Source organism: Diadema setosum, chromosome 15, assembly GCF_964275005.1.
Source record: "Diadema setosum chromosome 15, eeDiaSeto1, whole genome shotgun sequence".
In the NCBI taxonomy this organism is placed as follows: Eukaryota; Metazoa; Echinodermata; class Echinoidea; order Diadematoida; family Diadematidae; genus Diadema; species Diadema setosum.
The window spans coordinates 9,248,275-9,265,846 of NC_092699.1; the positions used below are offsets into that span (position 1 = coordinate 9,248,275).

Sequence of the window (17,572 nt, forward strand, 5' to 3'; positions counted from 1 at the left end):
TTGTCTTTTTATCTCTCACCCTTTCCTAATTGTACGGAAATTGGACACTTATCATCTGTGCAGATGACAATAAACAATGTTTGATGATCACCACTTTGAAGATGTGCTGACATTTTCGTACTGAAAATCAATTTCTCTGAAATAATTGAATCATTTGGTCTATCTAAAGTACGTTCACAGATCAAAGAATTGACGATACTACAAACAGGACACAATGCAATCGTTAATTTTGACATCAAAATGTAGGGCATGTCATCTTCAATAGATTTTCAAGCGTAAACTCAGATGAGAGGCAGCAATAATCCTTACGGCTGTACTATATTGGACGTTTTGAGAGGCACAAAATCAAATAACTGTGTCGTAACACAAGGATTTCAAACGTCAAATAACTTACGTTCTGTCATGATACCAGCTGTTGTTGCAATAGCTTCGGTTGTTGTGGGCTCCGCAGTACTGCTTGTCTGTGACAGCTCGGTAGCAGCGGCATTCGTCGATTGTGTGGACTCAAAAGATGTCGGGTTAGCGGTGGACGATGTTGTTGTCGCAGAGGACGTCCTTGTGTCAGAAGTTTCGTCAGTGACTGATATCAGAAGAGTGGCAATAGAAACGTCTGTCGTTGTCCGGGACTGAGTCCCACCGGGAATTGTTGATGTGGCCCTCGATTCAGTAATGCTAGTTCCAAACGCAATACTGGTTAATCCAACCTCAGTCTCACCTGCAGTTTCGGAAGTTAGCCCCGAATCCGTAACTGCCTGGGAGGTATCGCCAGTAACTTGGGCTGTCGATATCCGCTGAGTCAGGCTTGAAGACTGGGTCGTCATTGCAGCCTGAGTTCCTTGGGTGACTTCACTGGTCAAGCCGGACTCCGTTTCTCGAGAAGTCCGTGTACTGGACACGCCGTCCGTATCCATGGACATTTCAGTTGTTACACCTGACTCCGTACCACTCGAACTTTCACTTGTTGATGCTGTGTCACTTTCACCATCAGTCGTCGGTGTGGACTCGGTCTCCATGGCATTGCCTGTCGATGTGCCACGGGGTGTCTCGCCTGAAATACCACTTGTCACTCTTGCTTCTGTTTCAGCAGGTGGCTCCGTCGTGTCTCCAAAATCAATCCCATCCGTCAACGCTGTGGTAATGGCAGAAGCGGTATTTTCTTCGGAAACTGCCATAGAATCCGTGGACGACAAACCGGATTCTGTCCGAACAGGAGTCGCGGTAAAAATACTATCAGTCTCCCTTGGGACTTCAGTCGTTAACCCCAACCCGGTCCCGCTTGGTGTTTCGCTGGTGAATATAGCATCAGTTCCACCAGCAGGTCCAGTGGTTATTCCTGGTCCACTTGCGGAAGAGGAGTCTGTTGATAGTCCGAGCTCAGTTGTTTTTGGTATCGCAGTTGTCATTCCAGAAACAGTCTCTCCTGCTGTGTCAGTAGAGAATGTAGCATCGGTTTCGCCATCTGGCTGGGACGTTAATTCGGTTTCCGTGGTACTATCGGTTCTATCACTAGACTCAGTCACGCTATTTAATGCAGAAGTCAAATCGATGTCAGTTCCCGATACAGGTTCGCTCGTTAATCCAGTACTATCAGGTAATTCTGTGGTTAAACTGGGTGTCATTGTCTCAACTGGGATTTCTGTTGTTGATCCGATATCCGGCTCATCCGTAACTTGAGTTGTCAATTCGGCCTCTGTTGCATCTGGTGTGTCGGTGGTCGAACCCATCTCCGTGCCGTCTTGAGGTTCGGTCGTGAAAACGGATGCAGTGCCTCGGGAAAATCCAGCGTTTGTTTCAGTTTCTGGATTCGCGGTCACCGATGTTGACACGCCTGCCTCAGTTGCTGCACTCGTCACACTGTCGGTTTCCGACGTCGTCAGTGTGGTCACTGCGTCCTCGGTTGGTGGCGCCGTTGTTGGCAATATGGTTGTAATTCCTTGGGGAGGGAGGAAGATAAAAGGTAGAGCGATTTAGCTCATGCTGTAATGGTTGTTGCTTTTGTTGCTGTCGTCGTCGTCATTATCTTTGTGTGAGAAAAAAAAAATCCTTTATCACAATGAAGAAATCCATGAACAAATCACCATGCTAATAAACTGGTTACCACATAATTCATTCTAAAACTATTCTCTACACGCTCTATGTGAATAGTTAGTATTTTGAATGCGGCACCTCACTGATAGTCCTATATGGGCCTACTTCATATCTTCGAAGCATTTGATGTTGATTTTCCACTATCTTTTTTTTTTTCGTATCAGTGATGTCGTTGCCGATCTACTGCGTAGGTTTCTGTGTCTTGTCCGCTTCTCTCTTATTTCTATTTCCGTTATTCACACATTATGTGTGGATGAAAGCACATGAACTTTTAACAGATGAATCAAGAAAAAAAAATAATTTATGATGATGAGTCAAGGAGAAAAGAAAGTGTCAACATTTACCAGCGCAGGACGGAGATTCGATGGTTGTGGCAGGCTCCCAAACGCCGTTGATGCATACCGTCTGATTGTCTCCTCTCAAGTCATTGTCATTTAGACACGAAAAGGTCAAAACATCCCCATGAGTGTACGCAGTTTGGTTCGGTTCGTATGTGACGTCAACGTTGACGTCGGGGGCTTCGCAGTTGGCTTCACAGAGAGGAAAGAGGACAACATTGTGACGCGGCGAGCATGGTATCAAAATTTCAACGTGACATGATCTATGAAGACATATAAAATCCAACATGCTGTTCATACGGGCCTAAATAATATCACTACTATGACGCAGTTTGCCTGTTTCATTCTTTGGTCATTTGTTTGACTGTTGATTAAATCAATCAAACAAATGTGATTGTTTTACGCATGCTTTAAATCATACTTTTTTCATTCTTTTCTTGAAAATAAAACTGAATTGAATTGAACTGAATTTACTATTGTTGGTTTATGGTAATGTTATTTTCTTTCGACTTCTTTTTTTTTTACACACATCATTTTATTCAGAAGCACCTTTGGCACTTCAACTGAATTATATGGACGACAGGTGGTCGAAATCTAACTTCAGAACAAAAGATGTGATCATTGATGAAGGTGCAATAATGTTTATTTGCTGTAGTTCATTCAATTCCATTTCATTTTATTCCATTTTAATTCATTGTTATTATACTGTTATACTTTACTTTATTTTAACTGATTGCTTGTTAACACTTTACAACCAATAATCATTTGGTGCAATGACATTAACTTCATATAATTCTTTTTTAGTTCACTTAATCCATTGATTTTGTTTCATCCTATTCTGCCCTGTAGTAGGCCTACTTTATTCAATTTTGATTCTCACCGTAGCAGATTAGAAGTTCGGGTTCCCACGACTCTCCGTCGCATACACTGTTTGAGGCTCCCTCGCCCGTGGCTCCATCTCTGCAGCTCATCTCAACGGCCTCGCCCGGTTCATACTCGGACTGCACGGGCATGAAGAGTGTGTTGTCATCGCCGCCGCTCGGAACCGTGCATACTTTGGAGACCAATAGTTTAAAACAGTTGTCCACCGTTCGCATTATTTATTACCCTTTTGCACAAAATTTATTAAACAAAAGCAGCTTTTTGTCATAGTAGATCTGTAGTAACACCTTATCAAAAGCACATTTAAAGCAGAATGTAAAGTAAAGTAGGAATATACAGAAGTGCGTACTACGGCATATCTAGTAAAGTTTACATCTGGTTTACATGGTGTGACTTCATGCAGAACGAGACGATGAACAATGAAGGGGAGCACCTGGTTCAAAGTACCAACGTAATTTACTTACACTCAAAGCAAGGACTTTTTATGATGAAAACTCTTTGGAAGCTGCTAACTCATATTGAGAATAAGTTTCTAAAGGAATTTTAGGAAGAAAAAAAAACGGAGACAGGAAAAGAATATAATCACCGTATATATTTGAGTCGGCTAAAAATGATCATTTTAAATTTTTCGGTTCATATCAAAAGAAGGGTCATCTACTTCCATCCCACAGAAGGATGAAACAAGATACAAACAGGGAGGTGAGACGAACTCACCTCCTTGATTACACAAATCATATTGTTTTATCAAACAAGAAGATGAACACAAAATACAAAAGTATGTAATAACCTATGCGCATTATACGTCCTACCTGCACTAGACATTTATATTTTCCTATCAAATCATCCAACAACAACAAAAAAGAAAAATTTGTTATGTACCTCAGGAGACCAATGATAGAAGCTTGATCCGTTCAAACGTAGATATTGTAGGCATTATGCAAATGAAAAGAGCGACATGATAACAATATAGTGTATAAATGGGAATACAAAGACATTGACGTTGATTTAAGGAGGGGTAAGGTATCACCTGAACAAGATGGGTTTCCAATGACTGGGGCTGGATCCCAGACACCATCTCTACAGGTAGCCTGGTCAATTCCGATTAAGTCGTTTCCATTATTACAGGAATAGGTGATGGTTGCCCCTTCGGTATAAGAAGTCCTGGATGGCTCAAATGCTGCCCCATTTCTAGAATCGGGAGGGTCGCAGTTTGCTGAATAAGTGAAGTGAATGCAAATTGTATAGTTTTATAATCTTCATTACTTTAATGTTTTAATGTTTCAGTGATTATATATTAAATATACACACAAAATATGTGCATGTGTGTGCATGCATATAGCATATAATATGTGTGTTAATATATCATAATGTATAGTAGAAGTAGTAGTAGTAGTAGTAATAATAATAAATAATAATAATAATTATTATTATCATTATTATTATTATTATTATCATTATCATCATCATTATTATTATTATTATTATTACTATTATGGTAATAATGATAATAATGTCTTATATAATAAGATCTTATCTTAAGGTCTTATGACAATCTTATCTATAACAATAACAATGATAAGGTATTCTTTATCCAGGGTAGCCTCTTCAGCATTGCCATTGCTCTACAAAGGAACCTGCCGTTATTAGTACTATAGCGTTGCCAAGTACCTATCTATGCACCTGCATTGGTTGAGAAGGGCATGGTGGGTAAAAACATCTTGTTCAATGACGTAAGCACTGGACGGGAATCGAACTCGGGTCCTCCGATTGGAGTCAGGAGTCTTACCCATTATGCCACAGCGCCCAAATATATAATTAGGTACCTTTACAGAGTTTCCCTGAGTTAGCCTTGTCTTAGTTTGTGTTTCAGGTTAAAGTGCCTTTCTAATATAATATAACATATATATATATATATATATATATATATATATATATATATATATATATACATATATATTCTTTCATTCGTTGGTTCATTTATTCATATGAAAAGTTTTAACGCCAAAAAAAAATAGATAAAATGGACTTCACTGATTTTAAAGTATGGTCATCATTAAATAGAGAAAAATAAACTCTTTTCAATGATACGGCACTCACTAAATAACAAGAAGATCTGAATATTTCGTTAGAATCAACACATTACTTACATTATTTTCTTGTTTTCAGCAGATTCAATATTTAGTACCTCAAGCATGACAATTTGAAGAAGATGGAGTTATCCGTTTTCACGATTTCTTCTTATACAGTAATATAAATGTATATTCTATATTATTCTATAAGAATATCTCGGTGTGCAAGGGAGACCATTATCAAACAGCAGAGATTTGTTTCTGAACGATGGGGTGGTGAAGTGGAAAACTAAGTGATGTATCATAATGCCTTGACTTGGCTCACCGTAGCAAGTGAGGAGTTGCCTGTCCCACGCATCTCCAACGCAAAAACTGACCGGTGATCCGTCGCGAGGCGTACCCTGTGGACAGCTCATTGTCAGAAAAGAGCCTGATGCGTACGTCTCCTGTTCTGGGGAAAAGGCGGTGCCCGCATACTCATCACCTGTTGGCAACGTGCAATCTTCGGGGTAGGCGGATGACACGTAAAGGACATGGAAAAACAAATAGTTGACACTTAGTGTTTTGATCATGCTCTGTCTACAATGACATTTCGGAGGGTTTATCCTATTTTATTTTTTTATTATTGCTTCCTGTAAGGTTATATGGTACGGTTTGGTATCATGTCTGCAGTTTTTTTTTTCTCCAAGTACAAAGGAAAATCAATGTCATCTGATAGAGAACAGGCCTACACGTTTGCTCAAAAAAAAAAAAAAAAAAAAAAAGAAGAAGAACCACACACATCAATACAAGAATTGTCAATTTTGCAGCAATACCGTCCCTGATAACATGAATTAAAACAACATTATAATGCATACTGTACAAACACATCAAATGCCATGATTCGTTTCCTTTTTAGGTATTATTTGAATAGCTTCCAACCACCAAATTGGAATAGTGGTATTTTCCCTCGCCTTTTTTAACTTAGGTCTGAATAACCGGAAAGTAATAATCAGCAAAGACCACATCTGGGTCTGTTCCGTTATATAGACATGATAGACATGAACATAGACATGATAGACCTGTTGTTATCCCCGGCTGGCTTTGTATATTATATTCAACGACACCCATGTCAAATTTCACACATTTCTTTGTACATTTTGTTGAAAAACAAAGTGAAAATAAAGTTTGAATTTAATTAAAAAAAAATTATCTCACAAATTAATTGTTAAGAAAATGACAGCTCCTCACCAAAGGCGTGGTAAGACGCTGAAGTTAAACAGTGTCCCATTACATAGAATCAAGCGCGCCGGAACACTTTTTTTTTTTTTTTTTTTTTGGGGGGGGGGGGGGGGCAAAATCTCAACCGGGGCACATTTATGTGATGATGTGAGATCCTCGGCGCTGGAGCGAAGCGAGCGAGGGGGGGGGGGGTGGAAAGGGGAAGCCCCCCACCCCACTGTAGGGAGAAATTGTAAAACAGGGTACAAAAGTCGCGTTTATAGACCATTTAAAAGCAAATTTCTAAGGAAGTAAAAATAGTGAAAAATAATCAGTGCGAAGGGATATGATTATTACATACGGGAGTACATAATAATGTGATGGTGTGAGATCCTCGGCGAGGGAGCGAAGCGACCGAGCGGGGGAGGGTGTGGGAGGGGGGACACCCTTATATTTTCCTATCAAATCATCCAACAACAACAAAAAAGAAAAATTTGTTATGTACCTCAGGAGACCAATGATAGAAGCTTGATCCGTTCAAACGTAGATATTGTAGGCATTATGCAAATGAAAAGAGCGACATGATAACAATATAGTGTATAAATGGGAATACAAAGACATTGACGTTGATTTAAGGAGGGGTAAGGTATCACCTGAACAAGATGGGTTTCCAATGACTGGGGCTGGATCCCAGACACCATCTCTACAGGTAGCCTGGTCAATTCCGATTAAGTCGTTTCCATTATTACAGGAATAGGTGATGGTTGCCCCTTCGGTATAAGAAGTCCTGGATGGCTCAAATGCTGCCCCATTTCTAGAATCGGGAGGGTCGCAGTTTGCTGAATAAGTGAAGTGAATGCAAATTGTATAGTTTTATAATCTTCATTACTTTAATGTTTTAATGTTTCAGTGATTATATATTAAATATACACACAAAATATGTGCATGTGTGTGCATGCATATAGCATATAATATGTGTGTTAATATATCATAATGTATAGTAGAAGTAGTAGTAGTAGTAGTAATAATAATAAATAATAATAATAATTATTATTATCATTATTATTATTATTATTATCATTATCATCATCATTATTATTATTATTATTATTACTATTATGGTAATAATGATAATAATGTCTTATATAATAAGATCTTATCTTAAGGTCTTATGACAATCTTATCTATAACAATAACAATGATAAGGTATTCTTTATCCAGGGTAGCCTCTTCAGCATTGCCATTGCTCTACAAAGGAACCTGCCGTTATTAGTACTATAGCGTTGCCAAGTACCTATCTATGCACCTGCATTGGTTGAGAAGGGCATGGTGGGTAAAAACATCTTGTTCAATGACGTAAGCACTGGACGGGAATCGAACTCGGGTCCTCCGATTGGAGTCAGGAGTCTTACCCATTATGCCACAGCGCCCAAATATATAATTAGGTACCTTTACAGAGTTTCCCTGAGTTAGCCTTGTCTTAGTTTGTGTTTCAGGTTAAAGTGCCTTTCTAATATAATATAACATATATATATATATATATATATATATATATATATATATATATATATACATATATATTCTTTCATTCGTTGGTTCATTTATTCATATGAAAAGTTTTAACGCCAAAAAAAAATAGATAAAATGGACTTCACTGATTTTAAAGTATGGTCATCATTAAATAGAGAAAAATAAACTCTTTTCAATGATACGGCACTCACTAAATAACAAGAAGATCTGAATATTTCGTTAGAATCAACACATTACTTACATTATTTTCTTGTTTTCAGCAGATTCAATATTTAGTACCTCAAGCATGACAATTTGAAGAAGATGGAGTTATCCGTTTTCACGATTTCTTCTTATACAGTAATATAAATGTATATTCTATATTATTCTATAAGAATATCTCGGTGTGCAAGGGAGACCATTATCAAACAGCAGAGATTTGTTTCTGAACGATGGGGTGGTGAAGTGGAAAACTAAGTGATGTATCATAATGCCTTGACTTGGCTCACCGTAGCAAGTGAGGAGTTGCCTGTCCCACGCATCTCCAACGCAAAAACTGACCGGTGATCCGTCGCGAGGCGTACCCTGTGGACAGCTCATTGTCAGAAAAGAGCCTGATGCGTACGTCTCCTGTTCTGGGGAAAAGGCGGTGCCCGCATACTCATCACCTGTTGGCAACGTGCAATCTTCGGGGTAGGCGGATGACACGTAAAGGACATGGAAAAACAAATAGTTGACACTTAGTGTTTTGATCATGCTCTGTCTACAATGACATTTCGGAGGGTTTATCCTATTTTATTTTTTTATTATTGCTTCCTGTAAGGTTATATGGTACGGTTTGGTATCATGTCTGCAGTTTTTTTTTTCTCCAAGTACAAAGGAAAATCAATGTCATCTGATAGAGAACAGGCCTACACGTTTGCTCAAAAAAAAAAAAAAAAAAAAGAAGAAGAACCACACACATCAATACAAGAATTGTCAATTTTGCAGCAATACCGTCCCTGATAACATGAATTAAAACAACATTATAATGCATACTGTACAAACACATCAAATGCCATGATTCGTTTCCTTTTTAGGTATTATTTGAATAGCTTCCAACCACCAAATTGGAATAGTGGTATTTTCCCTCGCCTTTTTTAACTTAGGTCTGAATAACCGGAAAGTAATAATCAGCAAAGACCACATCTGGGTCTGTTCCGTTATATAGACATGATAGACATGAACATAGACATGATAGACCTGTTGTTATCCCCGGCTGGCTTTGTATATTATATTCAACGACACCCATGTCAAATTTCACACATTTCTTTGTACATTTTGTTGAAAAACAAAGTGAAAATAAAGTTTGAATTTAATTAAAAAAAAATTATCTCACAAATTAATTGTTAAGAAAATGACAGCTCCTCACCAAAGGCGTGGTAAGACGCTGAAGTTAAACAGTGTCCCATTACATAGAATCAAGCGCGCCGGAACACTTTTTTTTTTTTTTTTTTTTGGGGGGGGGGGGGGGGCAAAATCTCAACCGGGGCACATTTATGTGATGATGTGAGATCCTCGGCGCTGGAGCGAAGCGAGCGAGGGGGGGGGGGTGGAAAGGGGAAGCCCCCCACCCCACTGTAGGGAGAAATTGTAAAACAGGGTACAAAAGTCGCGTTTATAGACCATTTAAAAGCAAATTTCTAAGGAATTAAAAATAGTGAAAAATAATCAGTGCGAAGGGATATGATTATTACATACGGGAGTACATAATAATGTGATGGTGTGAGATCCTCGGCGAGGGAGCGAAGCGACCGAGCGGGGGAGGGTGTGGGAGGGGGGACACCCCCTCCCACGGTAGGGACTTTTTGTAAAAACAGAGTATAAAAGTCGCGTTTATAGAGAATTTAAAGCAAATTTCTAGGGAATTAACATATTGAAAAAAAAAATCAGTTGGAGGGCCTATGATCATAACATACGGGAGTACATTAATAATGTGATGGTGCGAGATCCTCGGCGAGGGAGCGAAGCGACCGAGCGGGGGGAGGGTGTGGGAGGGGGACACCCCCTCCCACGGTAGGGACTTTTTGTAAAAAGTCGCGTTTATAGAACATTTAAAAGCAAATTTCTAGGGAATTAACATATTGAAAAAAATCAGTTGGAAGGACTATGATCCTAACATACGGGGTATATTATGTGATGGTGTGAGATCCTCGTCGAGGGAGCGTAGCGACCGAGCGGGGGAGGGATTTTATAGAGCATTTTAAGTTCAATTTCTGAGGAATTAAACATAGTAAAAGAAATCACTGCGAAGGACTATGATAATAACTTATGAAAACTTTGCATTTTACTATAAGTACGGCCAGAACGAGCGAGCCACTTTCACTTTGCAATTTATCTGAAATGTACTCATTAAAAGCTTAAACGTGATCGCATCGTTCGAACAATAAAAAATATTCTTATACTGCTAGAAAGCAAAGAAGAAAATGTAAGGTTTACTAAAGGTATGTTTCAGCGGGCACACTCGAGGACACGAGGCTACCATCTATACACTAAATTTACTCATAAGTTACTATTAGTGTATAGATACAATAATGAATCCGTATGTTGTTAGTGTATTACAATTTTCAGTTATGAAATTACAACATTTAGACAAGAAATATGCCTTTATTGTTCATTTTGGTCTTTAAATCAGTGATTAATTATTTGTTACACGGGGCACTTGGGGGGGGGGGCAAAAACTCTTTTTGTCCCCCCAACAATTTGTTTGGGGGGGGGCAAGTGCCACCCCTGCCACCCCCCCCCCCCCCCGCTTCCGGCGCCCTTGCATAGAATACTTAAAAGCACATTATTTTGCACTGCCTAAAAATCCATTGTGAGCATGGAGGTTTAACTCTTTCAAGTGTTATGTGACAGGGGTGTTCAAAGCTGTGAAAATGTCTGTGCCGATGCGCTCATAGCTCACAAAGGCAACGAAAGGGTTTAGTGGATGATGACATCAAAGATCATAATCACGATAACAGTATGGACACTATCCCTCTTTATTCGTATATCCATATAGGGAGCTCTAGATTTGCAACGCCGACGTTTTAGACGACGATTGCGTTGGACGTTCTCGTCTCTCTCTCTCTCTCTCTTCTCTCTCTCTCTCTCTCTGCGTCGTGTTGCAAAGTAACTTTAGATTACCCGAAGACGCAGCTGATATACAAGGTAAAATGGCGCCCCTATAGAATCATTGCATCGGTGTGAATATGTATTTGGCCCAGAACCGACCACACAAGCTCAGACGACGAGGACAATTTTTTTTTTTTTTGATAAACAAATTTGCACATGCTCAAAAGATTTATTTTTTTCATCCGAAAAGTCCGCGTCGCGAAAATCTAAAGGTCCCTATTACAGTGTACTGGACACTGCACAGCGTATACGAACACGGTTATAACGAAATTTCGGTAACAACAACGTGAAAACTCAGGCTGCAACATGATCTGTTTTAGGTGTTTTATTGTTTATTTGTTCGGTTATAACGAAATTTCGATACAACGAAAGAAAACTTGCAGTCCCAAGGACCTCGTTATAACAGGAATCCACTGTATACATGTTCAATGATAGAGAGAGATGTAAATGAAAAGGAGAGTGTCATGCTAAATATGGGGCGATGACAGCACCATTTCAAAGTCTATGGGGGCACCAAATGGTACGCATTACTATTATTCTTCCTCTTTTTCCCCCTTTTTTTGACTAGTCCAGTCAATGTTGGCACGGGATCTTTGAACTTTTGGTTCTGTTTGTTTTGATTCGAATATGCAAGTGGTGAATCATGACCTAAGCGCCTCTTTTCATTTTTTTTTTTTTTTTTTGCTGTACTGTGTATTGATTTACTTTTAAAAAGTTTAATATTGGTGGTTGTGTCCATAATTGTCAGTATCTTTACTTTGTGGGATTTGTTCTTTTTGTTCACGTGAATTTTGATAAATCGGATACGATATTATACCCACTTCTCTTTTTGCATTCATAGTTTCTTAGGTATTTACGCCAGCGGAATGATACTGGGTGTTTTCAGCTGTAATACGGATCGGTCAATATGGGCGTGTCAATAACCTTTCAATCTTTCTATTCAGCAGTTTCCTAATGTTTAGCTCCTGCAAATATTAGTAGACTGCTTCTACTCTATTTAAGCATTATTGGTAAAGGTGCTAATATGAAAGCTCTGGTTAGATTCCATTATGTCATCTTTGGCATTGACAATGGTATGATAAGCTCCTTCCGAAAGACTCATTCAAACATGCACTAAGAAAATAAATCTTTGAAAAAGAATAAGTCTTTCTATTGCGACTTTCGTAGGATTGAGTGGTGACTGGTCGCAAAAGGAACATATCGACGTTAAGTTTAGTTTTCTTGAAGAAATTGTAAATTTGCACAAGAAGATATTTCATTTCATTTTCATCTATTAAGTTTTCATAAAAATTACATTTGTAACATACATCTAGAGATCAATGAATAGGAGCAAATATTTGAAAAGTCAGTACATACGGATCAAATATTTTTTCATGCTACAGAATGGATTGAAATCACTCTAGAATACGCCACACCCAAAAATGATATTTAAGATTACAGAAAAGCAAATGCTTGTCAGGGTAGGTCCCCACACAAGAAGTCAAACAGAGTGACATTCACACACCTAATACTCACACTGGACGCTCGCAAGTGCAGCTGCAAAAAAAAAACATGCGTGCACACAAACACACACACAAACACACAATCACACAAGACAGACAAAAAAGAGAGAAAACACCAACAAGATGTAAATGATAATGTAACATAGATTTACTATGTAGTGATTATTATACTCACCCGCGCTTACTTTCATGGCCACCGTAATTATCAACAACGTGGGGAGATGAATGTGAATTCGTTGAAAGTTCCATGCCATTTCTGAAATAAGTCTTCCGAGGTGGTTTCTCCAGCTGAGTCAGAGTATTGGTATCTAGTTACATTTTGAAGTCATAGTTTGCTGTGATGTCACAAATATCAACTGGCTTTTTGCGCACATATCTATATCTATATAAATACATGCATGAAATAAAATTATATACATACATACATACATAAATATATACAGACATACATACACATATTATGTATGCACTATAATTGTATAGTATACATTTGAATGCAAAAACATATAAAGGTAAGGTTACATGTAATTACAGGAAAATTTGATCTTTCCAACAATACTGGATTCGTCACAATATGAGAAATATTTCTGAAGATATCATTAAAGTCATCATGTATATTCCGATTATTTTCTAGGTTTTTCAGGAGCTTCCATCTAAAATAGTAATCTCAGGTTTCTGAAAATTGATAAATGTTGTTGTTGTTGTTGTTGTTTAATCTAAGTTCTTCAATATGTTTTTATCAGAGTTGTCACTTACGATGAACCGCTTATTACGGACATGGTTTTCCGTGGATTGAAAAAGTTAAGTGAAATCAAGTCCATGAATCTGAATAATAAGATTCTTTCCGCTTCCTGTTATGAGGAGCTGGCTTGAATACGAATATGTCATTTCAATGAATAAATACCTATTGTCAAAATAAGAATGATATATTCATGTGTGTGTTTATAAAGAAGGGGCAAATGAACATGCCAATGCAATATCCTTTTCTTCATTTATATTCATCTGTCAACACTTCATATTCTGTTACTTCGTGCTCACCGGTGAGTTGCCAGAGGTATAGCAAGCGATCACGCCTTTCGAAAGTATGCCATTCAACAATAATGTAAAGCTGATGGTAATAAGAAAATTTATTCCACCATCCCCCCCCCCCAAAAAAAAACATACAAATCTTTATCATAATTACCTTTCCTCTTTTTAACGAAAACAAACATGATTTAACCTTTGAAGAAACCACTCATTTTTTTCCTCTTTCTCAACCCACACGATGATTATATAATTTGGCAAATGGCTTTGCAGAATGGACACCAAGGTCATATCCAAACTAGGCAAATCTATACAATTGTTGTAATGATGATTGAAAGACATTTAGAATATGTAACCATTATTAAGAGATTTAAATTTGACATTATTTATTATAGATCGTTGAACATAAGACAAGAGGAAACAAAGCAAAGCGAAACAAACTCATATGACTTGAAAGGCTTACCTCATAGATCCACTTCAACTCTGAAGGTACTTAGAATACTAATGTTAAGCAGATACTCCAACAGTCCACTGAGGTAAAAATTAAAACTTCACTGTCTCAAACAGCAAAGAGAAACGCTGGTAGAGAGACACATTCGTCGCGGCTCTATCGCTGAATTTGTAATTAAGATATCAATGTGCTCACACTTTGGAAATGTTTTAGCTACTAGGTTCTCGTCTGGATGACTGATTACCCTTCAGCCATTGTGTGCATAGCAGAACGCGCCATCCATCTCCGTTTTCCCCCTTGCTCTCAACGAATATGGGTGCATACTATACGCCCATACAGCAAACACTGTTGAGCGTATCTCCTTGCAAAGGATATGAAAATGAGAGCGGTGTTTGACTATCAAAAATTTGGGAAAGGCCTTTTGTGTACTTTGGGGGTAAAGGCGTGTTTGAGAGAGACCAATATGGCAAATATTCTCGAAACTTAGAATACGCGGGGAAATGGCCACAGAAAATATGTCGGCAATGTGACAAATACGTAGGCAGTGTCTTTAAAACAAGAACAAAAAGGTCGCTCAAATGAGATCGAGATTGGTCTAAAGTCATTAAAGTCTTATTTCAAATAACATTTCTAACTATTGACCACATTGCGGTCTAAAAAATAAGAAAAAATAAAAAAATCTTTTGTGGCGCAAACCAGCGCCACAATGTGACCACAGCATATTGCTATGACTGTACCGTTTTCAAATCATCTTTTTGATTTTGAATAACAGTCCTGAAAACAAGATCGAAAGAAATGATTAACATGTCAGTATAGACAGTCAACCATAACAGCAATCAGCTTTCAACTAACAAAGTCAATACATGTATAGGGACCGAAGATAAAGACAAACATAGACACTGGAGATAATACTGTATAAATTTGGTCAGCGGATGGTATCCACAGTAGGCCTACATGGTAGTTGTTGCTGTGTCTGTCGTATTTTTGTATAAATTATAATCATCACATAAGCATTTCTTCTTTTTTTTCTTCATACGTAATTCCTACTTGCGATACTTACTGTTCCTTCTTTTCTCTGAAATTCACACACATATGTATCGGTACTGTTTTGGGAGCATCAGGTGGGATAGTGAGTATGTATGGGGGCCCACGTCATTTAGTAGGTTCTTTCCAGACGCGGGCTGCCCAACCTGAGGGGCATTTCATCAAGCGTTTTGGTCGTATACTTTTCTGACAAACTGTTACAAGCCACTGAAATCCTTGCACCTGATTGCTGATTGGGTGAGAGCAAATTTGTCCGACAACTTTGAAATGCCCCCCTGGTGCACATGTATCAATAATGTTGATATTTGTGATTTAAACCGAATAAATAAGTAAATATAGAGATAAATGAATAAATAAATAAATAAATAATAGACAAAAGATAATAATAATAATAATATACATAAGCCCAACCACACAGATACATAGAGAGACGCAAACACACACAGACACACACTCACTGCAAAACACACAAAACTCCCACATACTAATAAAATACACCATGTCTTTATTTGCTTCTTTCTTTTTTTTTAATAGACGGTTTCGACATTTCTTTTGAATTTAAAGATGATACCGTCCTTGTAACGTAATGGCTACGTAACAGAGGTCATCTGCCTTTTTTTCTCTTTGTTTCAAAAGATACATTGAATTTGTTGTATTGCATGTCTTCTACATAAAATTAATCGACGAATCATACATTCAAATGATTGTAGCTTCATAACTATATGAGTATTCTCAGGAACGACGATTTACATGTCAGTTTATTGTTATATACATGTATGTGTTTATATATTTCAATGAGAAAATGTATTAATGAAACTAGCAAACGTAGGAGAGGAAGCAATTTGGAATAGTGTCATAAAATCATGTTAACAAGCCACACCCATGTCTATGTGTATGTATGAAGTCGCCTAGCTGACTGTAAATTATTTTAGAGAGCTGGTTACATTGCAGTTATCGTTGTTTGCAGAGCGGAACACTTTGAGACCGAACATTGGCAGGTGGCTGTGCATGAACGAAATCTCATGAAGAATACAGTTTCCAAATCAGCATCTTAGGTCACCCTACAAAAGTACACGATGACGAGTGCATGTGTAAACACTCACCAGGTTATAGATCTGATGCTTGAGGGAGCAAATTCCTTAAAAAGATGTGTAAATGTACAGATCGTGTATAACAAATTTTGATCAAAAACAATTAACCTCTCTTCCTCTCCCTTTTCCTGTTCTTAGTCTGATGGCTAGCTTTTCAAAGGGATGGAATAGTTTTAGTTGAGAGGAACTTCAGGGCCCTGTTTCATAAAACTTGTTATCAGAAACAAGTCACGATAGTTGTTATAAAGGTATTGAAATCCTTGCATCTGATTGGCTAAGCGCAAATTTGTCATATGTGGCAGTTGTTACTGATAACAAGTTTTATAAAACGGGACCCAGGTTTCGTTTCCAACCTTTTTGTGAGATATGAAAAAAAAAAACCAACTTCCTATCAAATATTAAAGAGCACACAATTCTAAGACGAATTCAAAGATTATTCAATGAAAAATTATTCAATGAAAATTGGTTGTTAAATAACTGAGATACCCAAAAAGCAAAGAGGTCCTAATAAAAGGTTGGATCCATCTTTCATTAGGACCACTTTATCTCAGCAATGATTATCTCAGCAATTTTAAAAAAAAATGATTTTCATCAAATAAACTTTGAATACCTCTTAGAAATTGTGTTCTCTTTTATATTTTATAAGAGGTTCCTAATTATCTCGCAAAAAAGTTGAAATTTTAATCCCCTGTCTCAACCAAAAATATATCATCCATTTAAAATTGCAACTGAAATAAGATATCCTGTGCAATATGAGCAACATTAGTCTAAACGGACACCGGGCTCTCTCTCTCTCTCTCTCTCCCTCTTTTTCTCTCAGGTTCTTTCTTCCTATCTACAGTATCTATACATCTATAATGTGGATACATTACATGTACAGAGAGAGAGGGGATATATATTCATATCACAAATAGATTTCTCAGACTAGTTTGCTGGTAGATGAACATATTATACAAATAATTTTATCTTAAACTACACAAACTGTACCATGACAAAGCTATTGTTCTTTCAACAATATTTTGATAGAAAAGTACTCTTTGACTAATAAAATACATGCTGGATAGGCATGTATGGAATCAGCGTGGACACAATATCTTGCACACGAATATCTGGTACTTTTGTTTGATGATGATGAGACCTACATTTAATTCGGTGCAGTGTGTTTCAGACTCTGGGTTTTTTTTTTTTTTCTTTTAAAATGTGTACAAGCAAAATCTATTAT

The 17,572-nt window shown here is 37.7% G+C and overlaps 1 protein-coding gene and 1 pseudogene across 1 annotated transcript in view; both read right to left on the reverse strand.

The window, feature by feature from the left end:
• LOC140238821 (uncharacterized) overlaps positions 1 to 1,013 on the reverse strand; it is a 35,446-nt gene extending 34,433 nt beyond the window's left edge. The window contains exon 1 of the mRNA XM_072318719.1: positions 395 to 1,013. Coding sequence (XP_072174820.1) covers positions 395 to 1,013 — 619 coding nt within the window. The remainder of the gene's footprint in view (positions 1 to 394) is intronic.
• A 242-nt stretch (positions 1,014 to 1,255) lies between these two features.
• Positions 1,256 to 12,995, reverse strand: LOC140239228 (complement component receptor 1-like protein; annotated as a pseudogene).
• Between the last annotated feature and the right edge of the window lie 4,577 nt (positions 12,996 to 17,572).